Here is a 26832-nt window from a genome sequence, read left to right on the forward strand (position 1 = left end):
AAGAATCACAAGACTCTAAAGTGTATCTTGTTATCCTGTCTGCCACAGTATTTACAAGCAGAGCTGTTGACTCTGTTTAAAAGTTTTATATATAAACTTTATTGAACAACAATAACCCTAACCTTAACCCTAACCCAAACCCAACATAACAATAATGAAAGCAGTTAAACCACCTGAATTCAGACTGCTATATCATGGTCTTAGATTTAATCCATCCATAGAAATGAAATGCCAACAACTGGCCAACAGATGGCGTCAATGCAACATTGTATCTGTGACTTCCAGACAGGAACCATTTTCAAAACAAATACTCACCACTGACTCACGGTTTCAGAAAGTTTTGTTTCCTCCACCACTGCAAACTGGAAGCTTTTATCTAAACAGGCAGACTGCTGGTACTTCTCTATAAGAATAAATAATTATGACTTAATAAGCAACCATCAAAGTTCATAGAAGCACAGATTTTATTGAGGGTTTACAGTCAAAAAGTGATCTTATCCATTTGAATGACAGTGGTCTGACAATGTAAGCACATAAATAATCATTAGATTTTGACCCAAATATTGTACATATCACATTTTTCCAGGACAATCAAACAAAACGTACTAAGAGTAAACAATCATAATTTTAAAAATGACTGAGAGTTGAATTCCAGATTGTAGAATTCCCATTAGAAAGTGTATGCTGGGGAGCGCCATGGTGGTCAGGTGGTTGGAGCACATGCTACATAATCGCAGCGTCCCTAGTTCGCATCAGGTCAGGGACCCATGGAAACAGGGAGAGAGAGGGGTAAGACCTACATTCTTACCCCTCTCTCTCCCTGTTTCCTGTCAGCCACTCTGCCAACTACTATACAAATAAAGGCAAAAAAGGCCAAAAATAAATCTTTAAAAAAAAGTGCGTAAGTGTATATTGGGTTGTTGAGGTTCGGGATGAAGCTGATGAAGAATAGAACCAAATTTTTCAGAATATAATCAAAAATATCATTGTGTTTTTAAAAAATCAATGTAAACAGAAGTAAAAACAGTTAAAACATCCAAAATGTTCATCAACTTTTCTATATCAATCTGTAATTATGCAGATTACTGAGTATGTACAGATTTTTTCAGGATATGGATATTAACATTTTTCAGCATTTAGACAAAATATCGCTCAGTTGAAGGGCAGTAAATGTTTCCTCTTTATTATTGGCTCTTAGTCTTACAAGTTAGCAAGAAACTCTTCAATTTCTCTACACATTCGGTTTCTGTTTCTTTCCTTAATCCTCTCCAAAATACTGATGCTGCTCTCATAATGGGGAGATTGATGCGGTATTGCTGCTGCCTTCATGTGATATTCTATTGACTTGTAGCTTTCCTTTCGAATGAAGTTCAAATACTTGGCATAGCAGTTGTAAAGCATCTGTCTGTCTGCAGGTTCCAGATCACTTTCCAGTAGATCCTGGTAAATCTGGTCAGCATCATCCTGGCCATGATTCGACTGTGCATGTATGTTTGCTAGAGCTATTTTTACTTTAAGTGAAGAATCAGGGTAAAGAGAGATCACTTCTTTATGGAGACTGATTGCTCTGTCTATCATTCTTTGCTCCAAGGGATTATCCTTGTGTGAATAAACCCTCCATTTGTAGCAGTTTGCAGCATACCATTTCAGAAGACGTTCATCTGGATGTCTTTCCAGAGCCTCCTCTGCCAAATCAACCGCCTCATCCATAGATACATAGAGTCTGTACAGTGTTAGTAAAGGTCTTATACCACTGTATCTGCTAACAGGTTTTCTTAAAACCCTTTTGGCCAACTCACGTGCTTCATCTTCAATTTTTCTTCCCTTCTTTGCACATGCTTTAAGGTACAGAGCAGCAAGGTACAAGTTGTCTGGATCGTGCTCTTTGGCGATTTTCATTTTCTCCAGGATGTTTTCCTCCAGTGGTTTGTCACTGTGTCTATAAACATTCACTAATGCCATCACATGACTGGTCTGCCACTCCACCATGTCTGGCTGCATCCTGATGGCTCTCTGGAAGCAATGTGCAGCCAGCAGTGTTTTGTCTCTGCCAAACTTCATCAGGGTCCAGGCTTTTTCAGCGTAGATCTCTGGATGAAGCTCATCCTCTGATGGAGATGGGTATTCTTTCAACAGGGTGTTGACCTTTGACAGGTAAGTCTGACTCTCTGCTTGTTCTCCCAGCTGGTGGTGCAGCCAAGCCAGGTTCCCATAGTTCACCACCAACCAGGGACCTTCATCTGAGACAGTGTTTCTCATCTGGCGGAAAGCCTCTGCAGCCCTGCTGAAGAAACGCCGGGCATCTTCAGTGAAACCCAGCTGGTAGTGAATGTACCCCTGCAGGTTGTAAATGTGACCCAGCCAGCTGTATCCCTCCTCAGTGCCGATGTCCTCAAGCATGTCCCTGAGACGGAACAGTTCGGACCTGCTGGGGTCCAGATCCCAGGTGAAGTGGCACTGCAGGACTCCAAGTTTGGCTTCCATTGTCATCTGACTTTGAGCAGCACTAATGGAGAAGAAATATCACTAATATCACACAACACATTTGTAGTATGGTAATATGCTCGATGAGTAAGGAGAGTGGGAGAGAAGAAAGAGAAAGTGAAGATATAAGCAAAGGAAGGAAGGAAAGAAGGAGAGAATGGAACAAAAGAGAAGAAGGAATGGAGAGCTGATTAATAATAAAAGGATTTACTTAGATTTATATATATATATATATATACATATATATATATATATAGATATTAAGAGTGTTACTGATTATAAATATGAAATTCAGAAGCAGCCACTTACCTCATCATGTAGCTGTTACCTCGACTCAGTTTTTCTCTAATGAATTTTTTTGCTCTTCATAAACACTTGTACTTTGGTTGCAGCACCATAAACTCAATAATGTATAACTTCTATGGTGCTGTAAATGAGGCCATGTGGAGGACTGACTTTGGACTTTGATCAATTAATTTTCCCAGTAATAGCAAGCTACAGCCTCATGTGTGCACACAAAAAAACCCCAAAACATCAGATGGTTACTTTATACCATTCATTATTATATTCATATCATTCAGGGCCGGCCCGTAGCATAAACGGTCTATGCGGTTGTTTAGGACCACAACCACTAGGGGGGGCCACACGATCAGTGGGACTTTATATTTTGCCAGCTCTTCACACTGCAGTGCGGGATTTTTTAAATTTATTTATTTATTTATTTATTTTTTTACATATAAATGATAAACCATTACATTTAAGCCATTCCCAAACGAGTTAACTCAATGCCGCTATCATATAAATCTCTGTAGTTCAAATTATCTTCAGTCTGTGGAACTTTCCTCTTTCCTAAACTGGCTGGGTGAATGTACGTCTGCTGGTTGAGAAGCTAACTTCCGGTTAGTTTTCTGCTTCCGGAAGAAATAATTTAATTGTGCGGCTCTTCAGACTGTCCAGATGTACCCGACAGATGGATAAATTCTGCTTATAGCGATACGAGTCGACGATGATGTTCAAACTATTTATTTACTGTTTTACGGCTGTAAAACAGCAACAAACTCTGTGTAACCATGCTAACTAAACTATACAGTAGGTGTAACCATGGTAACCTAGCTACACAGTAAGTAATAATACGGTAAGGATGTTATGAGGACTATTAAGACTCACAGGCCTCATTAGATTAATTTTAATCAACTATATAAATGTGATATTTAAACACTTGTGGTGTTTTAATTTTTCATAAATCACTTTTAAATCCAAATGAAGAAAAGAGGAGAGCCTCTGCTGTCCAGGAGGGAGAGTGCGTGTTTCTATCAGCAGCTGCTCTGAACATTTAGTGGCACTGAACGGCCAAAGAAGAGAAAATTGGAGGGAAAAATATCACAGTATAAAGGTTTGTTATTGTTTATTGAATCTGATTAAATTACCTGACATTTTCTTGCATATTATTATTTTTAGTTTAGGATTAACAGCTACCATAAGTAGGATCAATTCAGGCTTCAAAGCATTTATTCACCTTGTCAAAAATCACAAGAATCTAAACAGTATTGTTATGTCTCACACTGAGGTTATGTTGGTTTTGAAAGTGGACAGCAGAGATGTTCACTGTTTAAAAGTTTAATATAGCCTAAACTTTATTGAACAACTTAACAATAATGAAAGCAGTTGAAACTCTCAGAATTAATCCATCTGAGAGTGTATTGCTCCTGTTTTAACAACACTTCATTGGGTGCCAGTATCTTTTAGAATAGATTTTAAGGTTGTAAGCTCTAAATGGTTTGGGAGGGCCTACATCACATCTTTCTGTCTTTTTACAATGATAGATGTATTCAAGTTATTCACAAACACACATATTTTCTCTTTGTTCTAATAGAAGGTAAGGGTAATGAGTCCAAACAGCAAAGTGATCACATTCAGTTTGACAGACCAGGCTGAGTTACAGAAGTTACTACCACAACATTTTAGTGGACGAGGGAATTTAACCCTCCGGTCAGGCAGGAGCTCATAGCGAGAAAGAACTTCACAGTAGTTTGCAGAGACACATCCAGAGATATGTGATGTTAGGTCCACGTTATATTTGTCTTGCGCTGTGGACGACAAAAATCATTGTTAGACTAAAAATCAGCAGGAAATAGTCACTTTTAGGGCAGAAATAATATGTGTTGAGGCACAAAATGATCATGAGGGCTCACCAGTCCCACTAATGCAGCGGTCCTCGTCTCCCACACACTGTACTGTCTGGTTACACACAGCAGAAAATGGAACATCACAGGTGAAACACTGCAGGCCGTTTTCCCTCTGAACATCAGGGACTGAAACAGAACAGAAAATATGACAGAAACTGTACAAGACACAAAGTGACTTATTGTTCTTCACTGTGACCAACATTAGACTGATACTACATGTGAATGTGATTTAGTATCTTTAAAAAGGGAAACCTTTCTCTTTACTTACAAGGTATGTCTTCATTGTTACAACCATCTGTATTACACACATAAACAGATGCAGCCATAGTTACAAAACCAAAACTCAGAGAAAATGTGTGTTTTCCTTCACTGAAAAGGAAAGATGGCACACAGGACCGGAGGGTGGGTTCCTGATAATCTCCACCCACAGTTCCTGTAAAATTAAACATAGACCACTATAACACAGAAATCATATTTAAAACTGAATGAGTGAATGACATTAAGGAACAACCAGATTTATTTTTATGCTTTTTACAGATACCTCGTGCAGCAATAGTTGCACACAGCTCAGTAGAGTCACATGGAAATAAGGAGCTTCTCTTTGGGTCAAATCCTTGACCCTGCCAACACTGAAGAACTTCAGCTGCAAGTTATGAAATAAATCATGGTGAGTTAAACAATCAGCATGAATCCTGTTTGTCATATAAACACAGATACAGTATACAAAGTTAATCTGATGAGAGACAACTACAAATTACATCACGAAATAACAGAACAGTATTTAAGACAAAGAAAATCAAATAAATTGGTCTCAACAATATCAGGAATCAGTCATCAAATTAAATGACTGCTGCTTTTACCTTTTTTTTATTATCCCTGTAATCTATGTAAAATTATGGTACATGAGACTTAAAAAACTTGATTGCTCCATAAAAAATGTTTCTTCATGACATGACAGGTACCTGCAGACATGCTGTTTTAAGAGTGAGTGAGGTTACCTGTGCTGGAGAGAGTCCAAGTGAGAGTGAGAGACAGGATTAGCTTCATCATGATGAGGAAATCTGCAGATTACAGGAAATACTTTATACAGTGAATCTGTTTTTAAAAAGAGGAAGTTACTGGACACACTTTCAAACCAGTAAAAGTAATGAACTTTCTTGCTGTGAACAGCTGCAATACACACTCCAACAAGCCATCAAGTCTTCATTTAGTCATTACTTCATATGAGAAAGATGAATATGTGTATAGATTATTATTATTTATGTTATAATTGTTAACACATAACCCAGGAAACTAAGACAACACACAGAGTCAAAAACCATGAATAATAGGCCTACTCACCCAGTCAAGATTCAACACACCAAGTTTGTCAACAGAAAAAGAAACATTTGTTGTTAGATGTCTCAAAGATAATCGTGACTCTAAACTGATTCTTCTTCTTTGCTCAAAATTAAAGAAACACTTCCAAACCCCCACCAGTCATGTGTCAACCTAGTTGTTGCTTTTCATAGGCTAACGGCACAATTTCACTTCTCTACATGATACTGACAACATAATATCAGTGTTTCTGTTTCTTGTCAGTGCCACCCACAACTTCCCTTTTTTTGTTAGTTTATTTGCAGAATAATTGAATAGAAGATCACAATCAAGAGATGTGCATGTGATGCCAATAAAACAATAAAGCTGCCTTTGAACACAATCAAATCTCACCAGGAGCAAAATGTATCAATAAAATCAAATAAAGTCTCAGATTTAATCCTTCCATGTAAATGAAATGCCAACAACTGGCCAGCAGATGGCGCCATTGTAACTGTATCAAAAGCTTCCAGACAGTGAACCATTTTCAACAGAAGTGCTTTATATTGATTCAGGGCTTCAGAAAGTTTTTTCTCCACCACTGCAGACTGGAAGCTTTTATCTAGACAGGCAGAAACACTGCTTCTCTGTAATAGTACGTAATTATGACTTAATAAGTCATTATCATTGTTATAATGATTACAAAATTAAAGTAAGAACCATTAGAATTACAGTGATTATAATCTGAATTATCAGGCTATTTTTAAACTTAGGTTGAATTATAGTTTTAAAATAGTAAAGTGGCAATGAGCCAAAGTTAAATTTAGAGTGCAAAAGCTTTAATGGAAATACCTAGTATATAAGTATATTTTAAAGAATTACTAGTTCCTACATTATAAATAGGAACATCAAACAGGAAAATATTAAATGGAAATAGTTAAATCAAAAGCTTAAATCACATTTGCACTTTACAATTTGGCATTACGTTATTTGGCTTTTTAAACAGTAGCGTCTACACAGAGAACAGGATTGGACCAAGATTCACACACTACATAGCTTTTTGTTAGTTTCTCTTTGTTCTAATAGAAGATAAGGGTGATGAGTCCAAAAAGCAAAGTGATCACATTCAGTTTCACAGACCAGGCTGAGTTACAGAAGCTGCCTTTACAACATTTTGGTCCATTGATGAATTTAGCAAACAGGAGCAACTCCAACTCAGCAGCATCTTCACAGAGGTTTGCAGAGACACATCCAAAGGTATTAGATGTTGAGTCTCCACGATGATTCACTGTGGATGACAAAAATCATTGTTTTCCAAAATCCTTCAAGTTTCTTCAGACTTGAGTTGCAGGAAATTGACACAAAATGTATATATAAATAATGCTGCCTTGCCTTCTGTGTGTTCGCCTGAACATTCACAGTGGTTTAAGATAATTGAGTGAGATCATCAGACTGAAATGTGTTGTTCCTTTTTACTTCATTATTCAAATGTTGACACGCACACTGTTTGTTGGTTTGTTTGTTTATTTGCACAATATTTAAACAGAAGATCACAAACAAGAGATGTGTAGGTGGTGTCAATAAAGCTCTTTTAGAAGAAAATCAAATCTCATCAGGAGCAAAATGTACAAATAAAATCAATATTCACACACTCATTAGTGCAAAACAATAAATTACAGTAAACCAAACAAAAACGTTTGAAAAGTTCGCAATTATTTTACAAAATCACTCAGAATAAAGTTGATGAACAACAGATCAAAATCTTTTAAATATAATATAAAATATCATTGTGATTTTGAAATTGATGAGTGTAAAGAGAAGTAAAAACAGTTCAAACACCCCAAATGTTTGTCACCTTTTCACATCTATATTTATGCAGATTAATGAGATTTTTTCAGGAAATGATTATCAACATTTTTCTGCATTTAGACACAATGTCCCTCAATTAAAGTGCAGTAAATGTTTCCTCTATTATTGGCTCTTAGTTCTGCAGCTTAGCAAGAAACTCTGCAATTTCTCTACACATTAGGTTTCTGTTTCTTTCTTCAGTCTTCTTCAGAATATGGATGCTGCTCTTACGATAGCGTGACTGATGCGGTATTTCTGCTGCCATCATGTGATATTTTATTGACTTGTAGCTATCCTTTCGCATGAAGTGCAAATGTTTGGCATAGTAGTCATAAAGCATCTGTCTGTCTGCAGGTTCCAGATCACTTTCTAGCAGATCCTGGTAAATCTGTTCAGCTTCAGCCTGGCAGTGACTCAACTTTGCATATATGTTTGCGAGAGCTATTTTATCTTGAAGTGAGGAATGAGGGTAAAGAGAGATCACTTCTTTATGGAGACTGATTGCTCTGTCTATCAGTCTTTGCTCCAGGGGATTGTCCCTGTCTGAGTAAACCCTCCATTTGTAGCAATTTGCAGCACACCACTTCAGATGACGTTCATCTAGATGTCTTTCCAGAGCCTCCTCTGCCAAATCAATAGCCTCATCCATAGATATATACATTATGTACAGCCTTAGTAATGGTCTAATGCCACTGTAGCTACTTGGTGGCTTTTTCAAAACCTTTTCGGCCAACTCACGTACTTCATCTGGTCTTATACCACTGTAGCTGCTTGGTGGGTTACTCAAAACCTTTTCGGCCAACTCACGTTCTTCATCTGGTCTTATATCACTGTAGCTGCTGGGTGGCTTTCTCAAAACTCTTTTGGCCAGCTCACGTACTTCATCTTCAGTTTTTCTTACTTCCTTTGCACATTCCAGAAGGTACAGAGCAGCAAGGTACAAGTTGTCTGGATCGTTTTTTTTGGCAATTCTCATTTTCTCCAGGATGTTTTCATCCAGTAGTCTGTCACCATGCCCACAACCTTTCACTAAAGCTATCACATGACTGGTCTGCCACTCCACCATGTCTGGCTGCATCCTGATGGCTCTCTCAAAGTAATCTACAGCCATCTGTGTTTTGTCTCTGCCAAACTTCATCAGGGTCCAGGCTTTTTCAGCGTAGATCTCTGGATGAAGCTCATCCTCTGATGGAGATGCGTATTCTTTCAGTAGGGTGTCAACCTTTGACAGGAAAGTCTGACTCTCTGCTTGTTCTCCCAGCTGGTGGTGCAGCCAAGCCAGGTTCCCATAGTTCACCACCAACCAGGGACCTTCATCTGAGCCAGTGTTTCTCATCTGGCGGAAGGCCTCTGCAGCCCTGCTGAAGAAACGCTGTGCATCTTCAGTGAAGCCCAGCTGGTAGTGAATGTACCCCTGCAGATTGTAAATGTGACCCAGCCAGCTGTTTCCCTCCTCGGTGCCGATGTCTTCCACTTTCTCCCTTAGAATGAACAGTTTAGACTTGCTGGAGTCCAGGTCCCAGGTGAAGTGGCACTGCAGGGCCTCAAGTTTGGCTTCCATTGTTGTCTGACTCTGAGCAGCACTGGCGGAAAAGAAAAAAACACTAATATGACACAACAACACATTTGTAGTATGGTAGTATGCTCATTAAGTAAGGAGGGGGGGAGAGAAAAAGAAAGAAAATGAAGAAATAAGAGCAAAAGAAAGGAGGGAATGGATCAAAAAAGGACTGGAAAGCTGAATGATAATAAAACAATTTGTCATTAGATTTATAATTAACATATTAAGAGTGTTATTGATTATATGAAATGCAGTCACTCACCTCATCATGTAGCTGTCACCTCGACTCAGTTATTCTCTAATGAAGTTTTTGCTGTTTATAAACGCTTCTGCTTTGGTGCTATAAATGAGGCCATTTGGAGGACTGACTTTGGACTTTGTGCTGAAAGTGAAGAAATAAAATAGAACCTTTGTCCCCTGCAAGTTTTTATACCACTTATACCACTGATGTCTGGTAATTAGGGCCTCATTACGGAGCACCATACAATTGATAATAACCGTGCTACAAGGCAGCCATACATGTAAAAGTAGAATGAAATGCGTTTGTTTATTGATAATGACTAATAATTATCATAAATAATTTTTAATGATTATCAAGAAATGAAAGAATAATCAATTCTAATGATTAATTCGGGTCACCACTGGGAAACCCGGAAATAACCACACTGTCTGATTAGCCTCAATCAGTCCTAAAATTAGAAAAGGTGAAGAAGTGTTCTGTTTTGTGGACTTTTGACCACACTTCCTCTCTACTGTTCAGATGCATGATATTGGTATTAGGTATTGCCAAAAGTGTCTTCAGCACTTGAACTATGCAGGGAGAATTTGAATAGCAGGACTTCAGTCCTGAGCAGCAGCAAGTTACATCTCCCATAGAGTCCAGACACTGGTGGTGGTGGTGGTGGCTAATGACTTCTGCTGAGACTGATCGGGCTAATGAAGTTGATGAAGTGATGCACCGATTAATCTGGGCACTGGGCCATGATGGGGAGGTGATGGGTCATGCAAAACAGCATCACGAAAGCACAAAAGCAGAGATGGAGCAAACCCATTTAAAAAGACAGCTGCAATATGATAAGCTGACAATGAAGGTGTGACAGTGTGTTACTGGTTAGATGTGACCAGGTGATGTGAACAGCTGACATCTTAATTGATGCCCCAGATATGACAGTAAGGGAATTATGAGCTGTGAGAGGGATCAGAATAACAGAGGGATGAGAAATAAAACTACGGACGGTTTCTTGAATGCAAGTTGTGAGTTGCAAATAATGAGTCACGCTTCTTCCATTTTGGCATACCCCAATAATCGTGCCAAAAATCAGGTGAGAAGGATGAGGCAATTGCAATTGTTGCAACTGTCCCCATGGTATCAGTCATGACAAAACATCATGTGCTAGCTAGCCACACTGACATTGACACATGCTAACCATGTCACTGAATAGTCAACAAAACAATGATTCAAACTACGTAAGTTTGGATTCACTCATACAAAAGGTCAGGACAGTATGACAAAAATACAGCTCATGAAAAAAGCTACTTTCATACTTCCAAAACAACTTTTCTTGATAAAAGCAGGACCAGATGCTCATTATGGCTTCTCTCTTCTTGGTGAGCAGAGGGTTTAACTGAGCATGTGCAGTGTGAGAGTAATCACTCTAGCATGTTTCTGATTGGAGAAATAAGACTTGTTGTAACCGTCCCCTGTTGCAACTGTCCCCAGTCTCCCCTACGTGGTCTCAATCAAACAAACGAACAAAAAAGTGCGTTAACTTCCTGGGTATCATCATACAGGACGTATGCAGGCGTGGACTCCATCCACTTTTACTTTTTAACGCAGTCTTATTCTTGCTCCGTTGCTGCAGCGCTCTTCTACATGATTATCATTTTAGGGATTGTGTTCCTCTGTCAAACTGGATTTGCAGGTATTTATGGACCCATCAAATACTCTTAAACATTTATTGCCTCAGTGACGCGACTTTTTCTCGCTTTGTTTCACTTTTGTTTCAACTGTGGTTTTATTTTTTTATACTATTGTTTTGAGTTGAACCATCATCAATTTATCAAAACTTAGATTAATTCCTGCTACGTAAATTGAGACATGTCGATCAATATGCTTTTTCATTCCCTCTTTTTCTATAACAATGATAATAACCGCAGTAACGTTAAATAATCAGTGCAGCGTGGAATCATTTTATACTAACTCATCATTACCAGGTATAAGCGATGTAATTATGCTTATCCAGGTTAGACGGAATATGCCTCAAATGTTGAAAAATAGGTGGCATAATAACTCAACAGGTGAAGAGCAGCATCATGCCCTTAGAAGGAGCGCGCACAAAGCAAAAGCGAGAGCTGCGGGCCATTTTGATGACAAGTGAAACAGCTTCAAAACGATAAAGGTTAATAATTAACCAATCTGCAGTTTTTGATCGTTTAGATCAGTTTAATTTGACTCGCTTGAAGCAGAACTGTTTGGTTTACTTGCTTAAAGGACAGATTCACTATTTTATTTGTATATTATTATTATATATTTTATTATTTTATGTCTTAAACCAGCAGTCATGTGATACGAAAAGTGAAAGAGGTTAAAATCTATGAACAAATGATCAGTGGCGAGGTTAGAAAGACACCGTAAAGAACAACGTGCTTTGGTGTACACCTTCCTACAAATTCATAGCAAAAAACAGCATGTAAAACTCATGTTGTAACTACAGGTAAGATCATGGTAATTTATCAGTATCATAATCTTACATATTTAGATTTTTTTATAGACCAGAAACACTGTGTGGGCTCTGTATGTGTTCACAGACATTAATGTCAGTTATAACTGCATGCTGGTGCCTATTATACAAGATTTAGTTAAATTGCAAAGATGAAAGAAATCATTGAAAACCTTTTCAGAAAACTGAAATCTGTTTTTATCCTACAGAGAAACACTCCTTGAAGATTACTATAACTGCATCTTCTGGAGTATCAAATGTCTCAGATTATATGGGTTTATTGCACATTGATGGAGTTCAGATGACATACTTGGACCAAAACACCAAAACAATACAACATAGACAAGACTGGGTGAAAGAATTAATGGAAGATGATCCTCAACACTGGGTAGATAACACTCGGGACTTCTTTGACTATCTGAAGTATGTCAAAGATGAAACTGCCACTTCTAAACAGAGTTTACTCCAAACTGGAGGTATGTGACTACCAAATGTTTTCCAAAATGTTAAGTATGTAACGTAAAGTCAAGCAGATAACTTCTGTTATGTTATATAGTATGAATATTTATATACTGTACATGTACACACACACATGTGACTTCTCAGTGACTCCTCCCTAACCACAAGGCTGTCTCCCTCTCTCTCTCTCTCTCTCTCTCTCTCTCTCTCTCTCTCTCTCTCTCTCTCTCTCTCTCTCTCTCTCTCTCTCTCTCTCTCTCTCTCTCTCTCTCTCTCTCTCTCTCTCTCTCTCTCTATCTCTCTCTCTCTCTCTCTCTCTCTCTCAGGTATCCAAATTGACCAGACAATCTTTGCCTGTGAATGGGATGATGAGACAGGAGAGGTTAATGGTTATATAAAGTATTGTCATAATGGAGAACCTGACCTTAGATGTGACCAAAAGACAAAGATGTGGACCACTGAAAAACCAAACGCTGCAATGAAGTGTGCTAGCCATGAATATATGAAAAGATTCGTCAAAACCGAATGTCAAGAGAGATTGAGGAAATACTTTGAATTTGGGAAGAGCTCTTTGCAGCGCAAGGGTAGAGTTATATGACCTGATCCTTTAAATTAAAACACAAAAGTGTTCATATGCCTCTGTGTGTCTGCAGGGACTCGCTGTACATATTACTAGTCTCTTGCTCCCCTCTTTTTGCCCCTTTCACCAGTAATTTCACAAGTTTTTCATTTTCAAACTGTATAAGTTTTTGTGACTTGCTGCATTGATTCAAAAAAGTACAAAAGCTGTATCACCAAGAGACCGAACACAACCAATTTTACTATTATTGGGTTTTATTATATATAATAAATAAAGCTGCCTTACCTTCAAGTTAAAACACCTTTAACTCACAGTACATCAAATGGTAAAGATATTGTAAAGATAAATAATAATTAGTACAGAGACAAATTATTGATTTATTAGTTATTACTGAATGAAATGAAATATTAAAGTTAATTGAATTAAGATTTTTAAATTAGGAATTTTTTGTTTTAAATGAAAGAACTGGCATGCCTGTTTTACAGTCTTTTCAGATTAGTTGGTGCCAATCCATAAAAGAAGATGATGTCAGTACTCACAAATCACTGTTTATCCAGAGTTTAATGGTGCACAGCAGCACAAACCACTAACTAATGCATTTCCCCAGTGTTGGTATAATGGTATGCTTTTCATTACCACAGTCAAATCATTACGTTACTATTCCTGTTCATATTATCATTGTTGTGGCATGTTACGCCCTCACAAGAGAGCTGAAAATAGAGAAATTATAGGAAATGATAAGAGATTAAGATGGGGAATAAACATTCAACAAAGGTCCCAGATTGGATGCAAAACTGTCTGGTTTGCAGTTAACCCCTATAAGGCACCAGGACATCCCATGACATTATCAATAAGACATGTTATTAAGACATCTTACCACTTATAAGGAACAGCACCTTATTAATAACAAGAAGCCTACTGTAGTGTGCATCATCATGAGTAAGGGTTTGGCCCCCCCTGGTGGTTCAGGTAAACAGCATGATGTACACAGGATGCACTGTTTGCATTTAAAAATGTATGACCTGGGGTATTTGTAAGTAATGTTGGCTTAATAATGTTTTTGTTGTTGTTATTATATAGTTATACAAATGTATCTATATCTTCTCTCTCTCCAGATCTTCCCTCAGTGTCTCTCCTCCAGAAGACTCCTTCCTCTCCAGTCAGCTGCCACGCTACAGGTTTCTACCCTGACAGAGCCGAGATGTTCTGGAGGAAAGACGGAGAGGAGCTTCATGAGGACGTGGGACCTGGAGAGATCCTCCCCAACCATGATGGATCCTTCCGGAGGAGTTTTGCCCTGAACGTTTCATCAATCGTACCTGAAGACTGGGGGAAGTACGAATGTGTGTTTAAGCTCTCTGGTGTGAAGGACGACATCATCACCAAACTGGACAAAGCTATGATCAAAACCAACTGGGGTAAGACTGGAATACTGATTTTGTCTCAAAATATTTATTTATAAATGTAATTTTCTTTGAATATTCTAGAGCTGAACATGAATTAAGTTCAATGTTAACACATTCACTTTTACATCATGCACATGGCTAAGAGGATGCAATGAAAACCAGAAAAAACACAAAAGGTGTAATATAACAAAGACAGGGGAAAAGTTCAATATATGTGAATTTCAATTAAAAAGAGACATCATCTACTTTTGGCTTTATAAATGGGCTGCTGCACACAAAACCGTCAAAGTGAAGTGAAAGTGTTTTAAGGGAAAGAAAGTACCAGATATGATTGTCAATAATGATATATCATTATCAAACATCAGTTTAGATACTTATAGATGAAAATGCTCAGAAGTGCATCGATGCTCCTGACACACTGTTTATATGTTTTGTTTTTCTTACAGTTCCTCCCTCAGAGTTCCCTGCTGCTCCTCTTTTTTGGGGTGTTTTAGGCCTGCTGGTAATCTGGATCGTTGGAGTCTTCATCTGGAGAAGAAGAAATAATGGTGAAGGACAAATATAGTCATTTTAACTGCACTGTTTTAGAATATTTCAGCCATGAAAAAACTGAATGGCTGATTTGACAGAATGTCTCACTTAAGTGGTCCAGTATAGTTACAGGAAACAGCTGACACTGAGGTTTTATTGTAAGGCTAATTGAATGTTTTTATATTTTGGACTAAAATCAAACATGTACCATCTGTATTATAGGTATATATATCATACATTAATACGTCCAGGTCTCTCTGTATTTTGTATTCTGTCTTTGTAGCTTTCCAGTGCAGATATACAGGAGAATAGTTAACTCAGTAACTACCAAGAGATGTGGTCAGACAAAGGCAGGCCTATATGTAAACCTAACCACAAGGCGCTCTCCTTCTCTCTCTCTCTCTCTCTCTCTCTCTCTCTCTCTCTCTCTCTCTCTCTCTCCTTCTCTCTCTCTCTCTCTCTCTCTCTCTCTTTCTCTCTCTCTTTCACCCTCTCTTTCTCTCTCTGTCTCTCTCTCGCTCTCACACACACACACACACACACACACACACACACACACACACACACACACATTGTTCTTTTTCTATGTTGTTGTGCAGTTATAGTTACAGTTACTCTCTCTCCACCTCCCTATACATATTGTGAATATTGTTATGCATTTATGATGTGAATCTTCAGTAACATACACATTATAATTTTGATATGTACCTTTTACTATGATATGTTTCATTGATATCTTTTTTTATCTTATCTTTTTTATCTTATCTGTATATCTTTTGTCAGAGCATGCAGCTGTGTAATTAGGCCTGATTGTGAAATCATGTATTTTTTGTCAGTCACACTTCACCTCCTTCTTCCCAGTTATGCTCTTTGAAATGATAATATTGGGACAGCATGACTGTTTATGAAAAAGGTCAAAGTGACGGGAACATTTGGCTCTTGTTTTTGCCAGATAACGATTCCCTCTTCTATTATTTGAGAGGTTCTGATTGCACCAGAAGCTGAGGTAAAACAGTGATTGGCTGACATACATTAGAGGACATGAACAGGAGGCATTTTTCCGTTGGTGAGGAAGGGAAGTGGGACTGACATGAGAGTTTATAAAAGTTTTTTATTCATACATATTTTCAGTTCTTTTATAATAAAGATGTTTAATTTAGACCACTTCTCCTCGACTTTTCGTTTTGCAACTATAACTGTTTTTTTTTTGTTCAACTGAGTGAGATCATCAGACTGAATTATGTGGTTCCTTTTCACTTCATTATTCAAATATTGACAAACACACTGTTCGTTTGTTTGCTTGTTTGTTTATTTGCACAATATTTAAACAGAAGATCACAAACAAGAGATGTGTAGGTGGTGTCAATAAAGCTCCCTTACAAGAAAATCAACTCTCATCAGGAGCAAAATGTACAAATAAAATCAATATTCACACACTCATTAGTGCAAAACAGAATTTACAGTAATGTTAAAATGTAAAGTGTATTTTGGGTTTTTGACAAAAAAATACAAAGTTGATGAACAACAGATCAAAATGTTTTAAGATATAATCTAAAATATTATTGTGATTTTGAAAAACCCCAAATGTTCATCACCTTTTCACATCTATATTTATGCAGATTAATGAGTATGTACAGATTTTTTCAGGACATGATTATCAACATTTTTCTGCATTTAGACACAATGTCCCTCAGTTAAAGTGCAGTAAATGTTTCCTCTTTATTATTATTGACTCTTAGTCCTTCAGGTTAGCAAGGAAATGTATTATTTCTCCACACATTGAGTGTCTTCTTCTTATACTCTTCTCTAGCTCTCTGATGCTGCTCTCACGATAGACAGATTGATGTGGTATCTCTGCTGCCTTCATGTGATATTCTACTGACTTGTTGCTTTCATTATGAATGAAGAATACATGCTTGGCATATAAGTTGTAAAGCCTCTGTCTGTCTGCAGGTTTCAGATCACTTTCTAGCAGATCCTCGTAAATCTGGTCAGCTTCAGCCTGGCCATGATTCAACTTTGCGACTATGTTTTCTACGAAATCTAGTTTTATTTTGTTTGAAGAATGAGGGTAAAGAGGAATCACTTCTGTATAGAGACTGATTGCTCTGTCTATCATTCTTGGCTCCAGGGGATTTTCCCTGTGTGAGTAAACCCTCCATTTGTAGCAGTTTGCAGCACACCACTTCAGAAGACGTTTATCTGGATGTCTTTTCAGAGCCTCCTCTGCCAAATCAATAGCCTCATCCTCAGATACATACTGTCTGTACAGCCTTAGTAATGGTCTTATACCACTGTAGCTGCTTTGTGGCTTTCTTAAAACCCTTTTGGCCAACTCACGTACTTCATCTTGAATATTTCTTTCTTTCTTTGCACGTTCCAGAAGGTACAGAGCAGCAAGGTACAAGTTGTCTGGATCATTTTCTTTGGCGATTCTCATTTTCTCCAGGATGTTTTCCTCCAGTGGTTCATCACGGTGCCCATAAACATTCACTAAAGCTATCAAATGACTGGTCTGCCACTCCACCATGCCTGGCTGCATCCTGATGGCTCTCTTGAAGTAATCTGCAGCCAGCAGCCTTTTATCTCTGCCAAACTTCATCAGGGTCCAGGCTTTTTCAGCGTAGATCTCTGGATGGATCTCATCCTCTGATGGAGATAGGTATTCTTTCAGCAGGGTGTCAACCTTTGACAGGTAAGTCTCACTCTCTGCTTGTTCTCCCAGCTGGTGGTGCAACCAAGCCAGGTTCCCGTAATTCACCACCAACCAGGGACCTTCATCTGAGCCAGTGTTTCTTATCTGGCGGAAAGCCTCTGCAGCCCTGCTGAAGAAACACCGGGCTTCTTCAGTGAAGCCCAGCTGGTAGTGAATGTACCCCTGCAGATTGTAAATGTGACCCAGCCAGCTGTTTCCCTCCTCACTGCCAATGTCCTCCAGCATGTCCCTGAGAATTAACAGTTCGGACTTGCTGGAGTCCAGGTCCCAGGTGAAGTGGCACTGCAGGGCCCCAAGTTTGGCCTCCATTGTTGTCTGACTCTGAGCAGCACTAATGGAGAAGAAAAACCACTAATATCACACAACACATATGCAGTATGGTAATATGATCAGTGAGTAAGGAGAGAGGGAGAGAAGAAAGGAAAAAGGTGGAGAAATGACGAAATAGAAGCAAAGGAAGGAGGGAATGAAACAATAAAGAAGGACTGGAGAGCTGATTGACAATATAACAATTGTCATTAGATTTATAATTAACATATTAAGAGTGTTATTGATTATGAAATGCAGTCACTCACCTCATCATGTAGCTGTTACCTCGACTCAGTTGTTCTCTAATGAAGTTTTTGCTGTTCATAAACACTTGTGCTTTGGGCGCAGCACCATAAATTCAATAGTTATATAATATATGATGCTGTAAATGACGACATGTGGAGGACTGACTTTGGACTTTGTGTGCTTCATTTTCCCAGTAATAGACACCTACAGCCATATGTGTGCACAAAAAAAACATCAACACGTTACTATGGAGCTCAGATGATCACTTTCATTTACTAAGAAATGTTTTTGAAATAAATATCTGAAGGTGTGGCAGTCATGTCAGAGAAAGGTAAAGATATAAAATACAACCTTTGTCCCCTCCCAGTTTTCATACCACTTCATATCATATCATTATCGGATAAATTGATGTCTCATGATGTTTTTTGACTTGTATGAGAGCTGAAATGATTAGTTGAATGACAAAAACTAACTGGAAACAGTTTGGATAGTTAATCAATAGATTTGAAGTTACCACAAAACAATGTATAATTGTTAGGAAAAAATTCACAGATTCCAAAAGTTCTCTGCTAACAGCTTCACAAATATGGCTTTTGTGGTAGCTGGGCATTTTTCAGATTTGCCTTGTTGGTAAAGCACAACTACCCTTCAATTGAAAGTACAGTCAATTTACTTGCATTGCATTACTGTCCTCAACTGGAATTATGTGACTGTAGTAGTTTGTGATTTAAAGGTATAATATAAACAATGATCTACTTCTTGAACTGACAAAGAAAGTGGTATCCTGTAAATCTGGAATAGATGGGATATAGACCAGAAACACTGTGTGGGCTCTGTATGTGTTCACAGACATTAATGTCAGTTATAACTGCATGCTGGTGTCTATTATACAAGATGATAGATTCAGCAAGATTTAGTTAAATTGCATAGATGAAACAAATCATTGAAAAAACTTTTCAAAAAACTGAAATCTGTTTTTATCCTACAGAGAAACACTCCTTGAAGTTTACTATAACTGCATCTTCTGGAGTATCAAATGTCCCAGATTATATGGGCTTATTACCAATTGATGGAGTTCAGATGACATACTTGGACCAAAACACCAAAACACCACAGCACAGACAAGACTGGGTGAAAGAATTAATGGAAGATGATCCTCGACACTGGGTAAAAACACTCAGGACTTCTTTGACTATGTGAAGTACTTCAAAGATGAAACAGCTACTTCTAAACAGAGCTTACATCAAACTGGAGGTATGTGACTAGCAAATGTTTTCCAAAATGTTAAGTATGTAACGTAAAGTCAAGCAGATGTAACTTCTGTTATGTTATATGAATATTTATATGCTGTGCATGTACAAACACACATGTGACTTCTCAGTGACTCCTCCCTTATTTCCATCCTTCATTCATCAAGTTTACTCATAATTCTTTTCCTAGTTTGGCACTAGATCAGATTAAAATGTCTCCTGTGTTGGTCCAGAATAACTGTCCTGTAGAAATCTGTGTGTCCCTGTTTACAGTTTTACAACACACAGCTGATAGAGGAACATTACTGCCTGGTTTCTTAAACTACAAAGCATGACTGTCATTGTTGTCCTCTCCAGTCGGATGCCATGCTACAGGTTTCTACCCTGACAAAGCCGAGATGTTCTGGAGGAAAGACGGAGAGGAGCTTCATGATCATCAGACTGAATTATGTGGTTCCTATTCACTTCATCATTCAAATATTGACAAACACACTGTTTCTTTGCTTGTTTTTTGTTTATTTGCACCATATTTAAACACAAGATCACAAACAAGAGATATACAGGTGGTGTCAATAAAGCTCCCTTAGAAATCTCATCAGGAGCAAAATGTACAAATAAAATCAACATTCACACACTCGTTAGTACAAAACAGAATTTACAGTAATGTTAAAATAAAGAAATAAAAAAGTATGAGCAATTAACAATGATCATTTTACAAAATCACTGAGATTGTCATTAGAAAGTGTGTTTTAGGTTTTTGACGTTCTTGAAAATACAAAGTTGATGAACAACAGATCAAAAATGTTTAAATATAATATAAAATATCATTGTGAGTTTGAAAATGTTCACATATATTTATGCAGATTATTGAGTATGTACAGATTTTTACAGGACATGATTATCAACATTTTTCTGCATTTAGACACAATGTCCCTCAGTTGAAATGCAGTAAATGTTTCCTCTTTATTATTGGCTCTTAGTCCTTCCGGTTAGAAAGAACATTTATTATATCTTCACTCATTGAGTGTCCTCTTCTTACACTTGTCTCTAGCTCTGTGATGCTGCTCTCACGATAGCGAGACTGATGTGGTATCTCTGCTGCCTTCATGTGATAATCTATTGACTTGTTGCTTTCATTATGAATGAAGAATACATGCTTGGCATATAAGTTGTAAAGCCTCTGTCTGTCTGCACGTTCCAGATCACTTTTTAGCAGATCCTGGTAAAACTGGTCAGCATCAGCCTGGCTATGATTCAACTTTGCGACTATGTTTTCAACGAAATCTAGTTTTATTTTGTTTGAAGAATGAGGGTAAAGAGAGATCACCTCTTTATAGAGACTAATTGCTCTGTCTATCTTTTTTGGCTCCAGGGGATTTTCCCTGTGTGAGTAAACCCTCCATTTGTAGCAGTTTGCAGCACACCACTTAAGAAGACGTTCACCTGGATGTCTTTTCAGAGCCTCCTCTGCCAAAACAATAGCCTCATCCTCAGATATATACATTCTGTACAGCCTTAGTAATGGCCTTATACCACTGTAGCTACTTGGTGGCTTTCTCAAAACCTTTTCGGCCAACTCAAGTGCTTCATCTTGAATATTTCTTCCGTTCTTTGCACATGCCTGAAGGTACAGAGCAGCAAGGTACAAGTTGTCTGGATCATTTTCTTTGGCGATTCTCATTTTCTCCAGGATGTTTTCCTCCAGTGGTTTGTCACGGGGCCCAGAAACATTCACTAACGCTATCACATGACTGGTGTGCCACTCCACCATGTCCGGCTGCATCCTGATGGCTCTCTTGAAGTAATCTACAGCCATCAGCCTTTTGTCTCTGCCAAACTTCATCAGGGTCCAGGCTTTTTCAGCGTAGATCTCTGGATGAAGCTCACCCTCTGATGGAGATGGGTATTCTTTCAGCAGGGTGTCGACCTTTGACAGGTAAGTCTGACTCTCTGCTTTTTCTCCCCGCTGGGAGTGCCACCAAGCCAGGTTCCCGTAGTTCACCACCAACCAGGGACCTTCATCTGAGCCGGTGTTTCTCATGTGGCGGAAAGCCTCTGCAGCCCTGCTGAAGAAACGCTGTGCATCTTCAGTGAAGCCCAGCTGGTAGTGAATGTACCCCTGCAGGTTGTAAATTTGACCCCGCCAGCTGTTTCCCTCCTCAGTGCCGATGTCCTCCAGTATGTCCCTGAGAATTAACAGTTCGGACTTGCTGGAGTCCAGGTCCCAGGTGAAGTGGCACTGCAGGGCCCCAAGTTTGTCTTCCATTGTTGTCTGACTCTGAGTAGCACTAATGGAGAAGAAAAAACACTAATATAACACAACACATATGCAGTAGTAGTAATATGCTCGGTGAGTAAGGAGAGAGGGAGAGAAGAAAGAAAAAAGGTGGAGAAATGACGAAATAGAAGCAAAGGAAGGAGGGAATGAAACAATAAAGAAGGACTGGAGAGCTGATTGACAATAAAAAATTGTCGTTAGATTTATAATTAACATATTAAGAATGTTATTGATTATGAAATGCAGTCACTCACCTCATCATGTAGCTGTTACCTGGACTCAGTTGTTCTCTAATGAAGTTTTTGCTGTTTATAAACACTTGTGCTTTGGGCGTAGCATCATAAATTCAATAATTATATAATATATGATGCTGTAAATGACGACATGTGGAGGACTGACTTTGGACTTTGTGTGCTTCATTTTCCCAGTAATAGAAACCTAAAGCCATATGTGTGCACAAAAAAAACATCAACGCGTCACTATGGAGCTCAGATGATAACTTTCATTTACTAAGAAATGTTTTTGGCAGTCGTGTCAGAGAAAAGTAAAGATATAAAATAGAACCTTCGTCCCCTCCAAATTTTTATACCACTTCATATCATATCATTATCAGATAAATTGATGTGTCATGATGTTTTTTGACTTGTATGAGAGCTGAAATGATTAGTTGAATGACAAAAACTAACTGGAAACTGTTTGGATAGTTGATCAATAGATTTGAAGTTGAATGTATAATTATTAGGAAAAAATTAATAGATGCCAAAAATTCTTTGCTAACAGCTTCACAAATATGGCTTTTGTGGTAGCTGGGCATTTTTCAGATTTGCCTTGTTGGTAAAGCACAACTACCCTTAAATTGAAAGTACAGTACTTAGTAAATTTACTTGCATTGCATTAATGTCCTCAACTGGAATTATGTGACTGTAGTAGTTTGTGAGTTAAAGGTATAATATAAACAATGATCTACTTCTTGAACTGACAAAGAAAGTGGTATCCTGTAAACCTGGAATAGGTGGGCTATATTTTTGACTACTTGCTGTGGATTCCAGAAATACATTTAAAACAGCATCTAAGTGTTTAATGATTCATGATTCACATCAGAAGTTAAGTTGAATAGAATTGAATGCTACTATAATTGAGCAGGTGGACTGAAATGTGGAGACTGCAGGCTGATTGAGGATGAAGAAAATATTCTTTATTTTTGGATGGATCAGACAAAACAGATCACCGGACAAACCAGGGCAAAATGAACAGAGCAGAGGATCAAACCAAAACTGAACTGCAAATCATACATACATATTTAGATTTTTTATAGACCAGAAACACTGTGTGGGCTCTGTATGTGTTCACAGACATTAATGTCAGCTATAACTGCATGCTGGTGCCTATTGTACAAGATTTAGTTAAATTGCAAAGACGAAACAAATCATTGAAAACCTTTTCAGAAAACTGAAATCTGTTTTTATCCTACAGAGAAACACTCTTTGAACTTTACTGTAACTGCATCTTCTGGAGTATCAGATTTCTCGGATTATATGGGCTTTTTGCGAATTGATGGAGTTCAGATGACATACTTGGACCAAAACACCAAAACACCACAACACAGACAAGACTGGGTGAAAGAATTAATGAAAGATGATCCTCGACACTGGGTAGATAACACTCGGGACTTCTTTGACTATGTGAAGTACTTCTTACATGAAACTGCCACTTCTAAACAGAGCTTACATCAAACTGGAGGTATGTGACTGCCAAATGTTTTCCAAAATGTTAAGTATGTAACGTAAAGTTAAGCAGATGTAACTTCTATCATGTTATATGAATATTTATATGCTGTGCATGTACAAACACACATGTGACTTCTCAGTGACTCCTCCCTCATTTCCATCCTTCATTAATCAAGTTTACTAAAAATTCTTTTCCTATTTTGGCACTAGATCAGATTAAAATGTCTCCTGTGTTGGTCCAGAATAACTGTCCTGTAGAAATCTGTGTCACTAGTTTACAGTTTGACAACACACAGCTGATAGAGGAACATTACTGCCTGGTTTCTTAAACTACAAAGCATGACTGTAAGAGGCACACAGGCTGCTTGTGTTGGGTCCTCATATTACAGAAGTAACAGTGTGTTTTATTACAGACAATTTAGATCATCATTCACACCACAGGATTCAGCAGTTTAACAGCCGACTCTACAATGCTAGAGCTGGGCTCCATTCTACTTGTGCAGACTCTTAAATGCATTATAAACATCATTATGCATTAATAATGAATTCATGCAATCATGCATTATTATTATTATTGTTGTCGTTATCATTGTTGTCCTCTCCAGTCGGCTGCCACGCCACAGGTTTCTACCCTGACAAAGCTGAGATGTTCTGGAGGAAAGACAGAGAGGAGCTTCATGATCATCAGACTGAATTATGTGGTTCCTATTCAATTCATTATTCAAATGTTGACAAACACACTGTTTTTTTTGCTTGTTTTTTGTTTATTTGCACCATATTTAAACAGAAGATCACAAACAAGAGATATACAGGTGGTGTCAATAAAGCTCCCTTAGAAGAAAATTAAATCTCATCAGGAGCAAAATGTACAAATAAAATCAATATTCACACACTCATTAGTACAAAACAGAATTTACAGTAATGTTAAAATAAAGAAATAAAAAAGTATGAGCAATTAACAATGATCATTTTACAAAATCACTGAGATTGTCATTAGAAAGTGTATTTTAGGTTTTTGACGTTCTTGGAAATACAAAGTTGATGAACAACAGATCAAAAATGTTTAAATATAATATAAAATATCATTGTGAGTTTGAAAATGTTCACATCTACAGTATATTTATGCAGATTATTGAGTATGTGCAGATTTTTCAGAACATGATTATCAAGATTTTTCTGCATTTAGACACAATGTCCCTCAGTTGAAGTGCAGTAAATGTTTCCTCTTTATTATTGGCTCTTACTCTGCAGCTTATCAAGAAAATGTATTATTTTTCCACTCATGTAGTGTCTTCTTCTTATACTTTTCTTCAGCTCTCTGATGCTGCTCTCACGATAGCGAGACTGATGTGGTATCTCTGCTGCCTTCATGTGATATTCTACTGACTTGTTGCTCTCATTATGAATGAAGAATACATGTTTGGCATAGCAGTTATACAACATCTGTCTGTCTGCACGTTCCAGATCACTTTTTAGCAGATCCTCGTAAATCTGGTCAGCTTCAGCCTGGCCATGATTTGACTTTGCGACTATGTTTACGAAGGCTAGTTTTATTTCAAGTGAGGAATCAGGGTAAAGAGAGATCACTTCTTTATGGAGACTGATTGCTTTGTCTATCATGCTTTGCTCCGGGTGACTGTCTGAATAAATCCTCCATTTGTAGCAGATTGCGGTATACCTCTTTAGAAGACGTTCATCTGGATGTCTTTTCAGAGCCTTCTTTGCCAAATCAATAGCCTCATCCTTAGATACATACATTCTGTACAGCCTTAGTAATGGTCTTATACCACTGTAGCTGCTTGGTGGCTTTTTCAAAACCTTTTTGGCCAACTCACGTTCTTCATCTGGTCTTATATCACTGAAGCTGCTTGGTGGCTTTTTCAAAACCCTTTCGGCGAACTCACGTACTTCATCTGGTCCTATGCCACTGTCGCTGCTTGGTAGCTTTTTCAAAACCTTTTCGGCCAACTCACATACTTCATCTGGTCTTATGCCACTGTACCTGTTTGGTGGGTTACTCAAAACCTTTTCGGCCAACTCACATACTTCATCTAGTCTTATACCACTGTCGCTGCTTGGTGGGTTACTCAAAACCTTATTTGCCAACTCACGTACTTCATCTTCAGATGTTCTTACTTTCTTTGCACATGCCTGAAGGTACAGAGCAGCAAGGTACAAGTTGTCTGGGTCGTTTTCTTTGGCGATTCTCATTTTCTCCAGGATGTTTTCATCCAGTAGTTTGTCACCATGCCCATAAACATTCACCAAAGCTATCACATGACTGGTCTGCCACTCCACCATGTCTGGCTTCATCCTGATGGCTCTCTCAAAGTAATCTGCAGCCAGCAGTGTTTTGTCTCTGCCAAACTTCATCAGGGTCCAGGCTTTTTCAGCGTAGATCTCTGGATGAAGCTCATCCTCTGATGGAGATGGGTATTCTTTCAGCAGGGTGTCGACCTTTGACAGGTAAGTCTGACTCTCTACTTGTTCTCCCAGCTGGTGGTGCAACCAAGCCAGGTTCCCATAGTTCACCACCAACCAGGGACCTTCATCTGAGCCAGTGTTTCTCATCTGGTGGAAGCCCTCTGCAGCCCTGCTGAAGAAACGCCGGGCATCTTCCGTGAAGCCCAGCTGGTAGTGAATGTACCCCTGCAGGTTGTAAATGTGACCCAGCCAGCTGTTTCCCTCCTCAGTGCCGATGTCCTCCAGCATGTCCCTGAGAATGAACAGTTCGGACTTGCTGGAGTCCAGGTCCCAGGTGAAGTGGCACTGCAGGGCCCCAAGTTTGGCTTCCATTGTTGTCTGACTCTGAGCAGCACTAATGGAGAAGAAAAAACACTAATATCACACAACACATATGCAGTAGTGGTAATATGCTCGGTGAGTAAGGAGAGGGGGAGAGAAGAAAGAAAAAAGGTGGAGAAATGAAGAAATAGAAGCAAATTAAGGAGGGAATGAAACAAAAAAGAAGGACTGGAGAGCTGATTGATAATAAAACAATTGTCTTTAGATTAATAATTAACATATTAAGAATGTTATTGATTATGAAATGCAGTCACTCACCTCATCATGTAGCTCTTACCTCGACTCAGTTGTTCTCTAATGAAGTTTTTGCTGTTTATAAACACTTGTGCTTTGGGCGTAGCACCATAAATTCAATAATTATATAATGTATGATGCTGTAAATGAGGACATGTGGAGGACTGACTTTGGACTTTGTGTGCTTCATTTCCCC

The 26832-nt window shown here is 38.3% G+C and overlaps 7 protein-coding genes across 7 annotated transcripts; 1 reads left to right on the forward strand and 6 right to left on the reverse strand.

Moving 5' to 3' along the window:
- Nucleotides 1-1157: 1157 nt before the first annotated feature.
- On the reverse strand, nt 1158-2798 carry LOC128362329 (interferon-induced protein with tetratricopeptide repeats 2-like). The gene is made up of 2 exons (XM_053323071.1): nt 2794-2798; nt 1158-2506 (listed from the first exon to the last, which is right to left on the reverse strand). The coding sequence occupies exons 1-2, from the start codon at nt 2796-2798 to the stop codon at nt 1201-1203; spliced, it is 1311 nt and encodes a 436-aa protein (XP_053179046.1). The 3' UTR covers nt 1158-1200.
- A 1454-nt stretch (nt 2799-4252) lies between these two features.
- On the reverse strand, nt 4253-5725 carry LOC128361838 (phospholipase A2 inhibitor and Ly6/PLAUR domain-containing protein-like). Its single transcript, XM_053322404.1, has 5 exons — nt 5669-5725; nt 5212-5313; nt 4939-5103; nt 4677-4796; nt 4253-4571 (listed from the first exon to the last, which is right to left on the reverse strand). Exons 1-5 carry the CDS (start codon nt 5718-5720, stop codon nt 4351-4353), a joined length of 660 nt encoding a protein of 219 aa, XP_053178379.1. The 5' UTR covers nt 5721-5725; the 3' UTR covers nt 4253-4350.
- Nucleotides 5726-7947: 2222 nt separating this feature from the next.
- LOC128362330 (interferon-induced protein with tetratricopeptide repeats 2-like) lies at nt 7948-9642 on the reverse strand. The gene is made up of 3 exons (XM_053323072.1): nt 9638-9642; nt 8674-9397; nt 7948-8535 (listed from the first exon to the last, which is right to left on the reverse strand). Exons 1-3 carry the CDS (start codon nt 9640-9642, stop codon nt 7948-7950), a joined length of 1317 nt encoding a protein of 438 aa, XP_053179047.1.
- Nucleotides 9643-11139: 1497 nt separating this feature from the next.
- On the forward strand, nt 11140-15572 carry LOC128361584 (major histocompatibility complex class I-related gene protein-like). Its single transcript, XM_053322096.1, has 5 exons — nt 11140-11297; nt 12305-12571; nt 12881-13138; nt 14250-14552; nt 14987-15572. Exons 1-5 carry the CDS (start codon nt 11249-11251, stop codon nt 15103-15105), a joined length of 996 nt encoding a protein of 331 aa, XP_053178071.1. The 5' UTR covers nt 11140-11248; the 3' UTR covers nt 15106-15572.
- A 1234-nt stretch (nt 15573-16806) lies between these two features.
- On the reverse strand, nt 16807-18375 carry LOC128361949 (interferon-induced protein with tetratricopeptide repeats 1-like). The gene is made up of 2 exons (XM_053322542.1): nt 18363-18375; nt 16807-18118 (listed from the first exon to the last, which is right to left on the reverse strand). The coding sequence occupies exons 1-2, from the start codon at nt 18368-18370 to the stop codon at nt 16807-16809; spliced, it is 1320 nt and encodes a 439-aa protein (XP_053178517.1). The 5' UTR covers nt 18371-18375.
- A 1596-nt stretch (nt 18376-19971) lies between these two features.
- On the reverse strand, nt 19972-22137 carry LOC128362331 (interferon-induced protein with tetratricopeptide repeats 1-like). Its single transcript, XM_053323073.1, has 3 exons — nt 22125-22137; nt 20632-21880; nt 19972-19995 (listed from the first exon to the last, which is right to left on the reverse strand). The coding sequence occupies exons 1-3, from the start codon at nt 22130-22132 to the stop codon at nt 19972-19974; spliced, it is 1281 nt and encodes a 426-aa protein (XP_053179048.1). The 5' UTR covers nt 22133-22137.
- Nucleotides 22138-24827: 2690 nt separating this feature from the next.
- LOC128362332 (interferon-induced protein with tetratricopeptide repeats 2-like) lies at nt 24828-26717 on the reverse strand. The gene is made up of 3 exons (XM_053323074.1): nt 26661-26717; nt 25692-26415; nt 24828-25415 (listed from the first exon to the last, which is right to left on the reverse strand). Exons 1-3 carry the CDS (start codon nt 26666-26668, stop codon nt 24828-24830), a joined length of 1320 nt encoding a protein of 439 aa, XP_053179049.1. The 5' UTR covers nt 26669-26717.
- Between the last annotated feature and the right edge of the window lie 115 nt (nt 26718-26832).

Source organism: Scomber japonicus, chromosome 7 (assembly GCF_027409825.1).
Source record: "Scomber japonicus isolate fScoJap1 chromosome 7, fScoJap1.pri, whole genome shotgun sequence".
In the NCBI taxonomy this organism is placed as follows: Eukaryota; Metazoa; Chordata; class Actinopteri; order Scombriformes; family Scombridae; genus Scomber; species Scomber japonicus.

Coding starts and splice junctions, on each gene's coding strand:
- LOC128361838 (XM_053322404.1), bottom strand. CDS start 5,720: ATGATGAAGCTAATCCTGTCTCTCACTCTCACTTGGACTCTCTCCAGC. Junction 5,104..5,211: donor TGCAACTATTGCTGCACGAG/GTATCTGTAAAA, acceptor TTAATTTTACAG/GAACTGTGGGTGGAGATTAT. Junction 4,572..4,676: donor CCGCTGCATTAGTGGGACTG/GTGAGCCCTCAT, acceptor TGTCGTCCACAG/CGCAAGACAAATATAACGTG.
- LOC128362330 (XM_053323072.1), bottom strand. Junction 8,536..8,673: donor TACGTGAGCTGGCCAAAAGA/GTTTTGAGAAAG, acceptor TTGGCCGAAAAG/GTTTTGAAAAAGCCACCAAG.
- LOC128361584 (XM_053322096.1), top strand. CDS start 11,249: ATGATTATCATTTTAGGGATTGTGTTCCTCTGTCAAACTGGATTTGCA. Junction 12,572..12,880: donor GAGTTTACTCCAAACTGGAG/GTATGTGACTAC, acceptor TCTCTCTCTCAG/GTATCCAAATTGACCAGACA. Junction 13,139..14,249: donor GAGCTCTTTGCAGCGCAAGG/GTAGAGTTATAT, acceptor CTCTCTCTCCAG/ATCTTCCCTCAGTGTCTCTC.
- LOC128362331 (XM_053323073.1), bottom strand. Junction 19,996..20,631: donor TCACAGAGCTAGAGACAAGT/GTAAGAAGAGGA, acceptor TCTTTCCTCCAG/AACATCTCGGCTTTGTCAGG.
- LOC128362332 (XM_053323074.1), bottom strand. Junction 25,416..25,691: donor TACGTGAGTTGGCAAATAAG/GTTTTGAGTAAC, acceptor TTGGCCAAAAAG/GTTTTGAAAAAGCCACCAAG.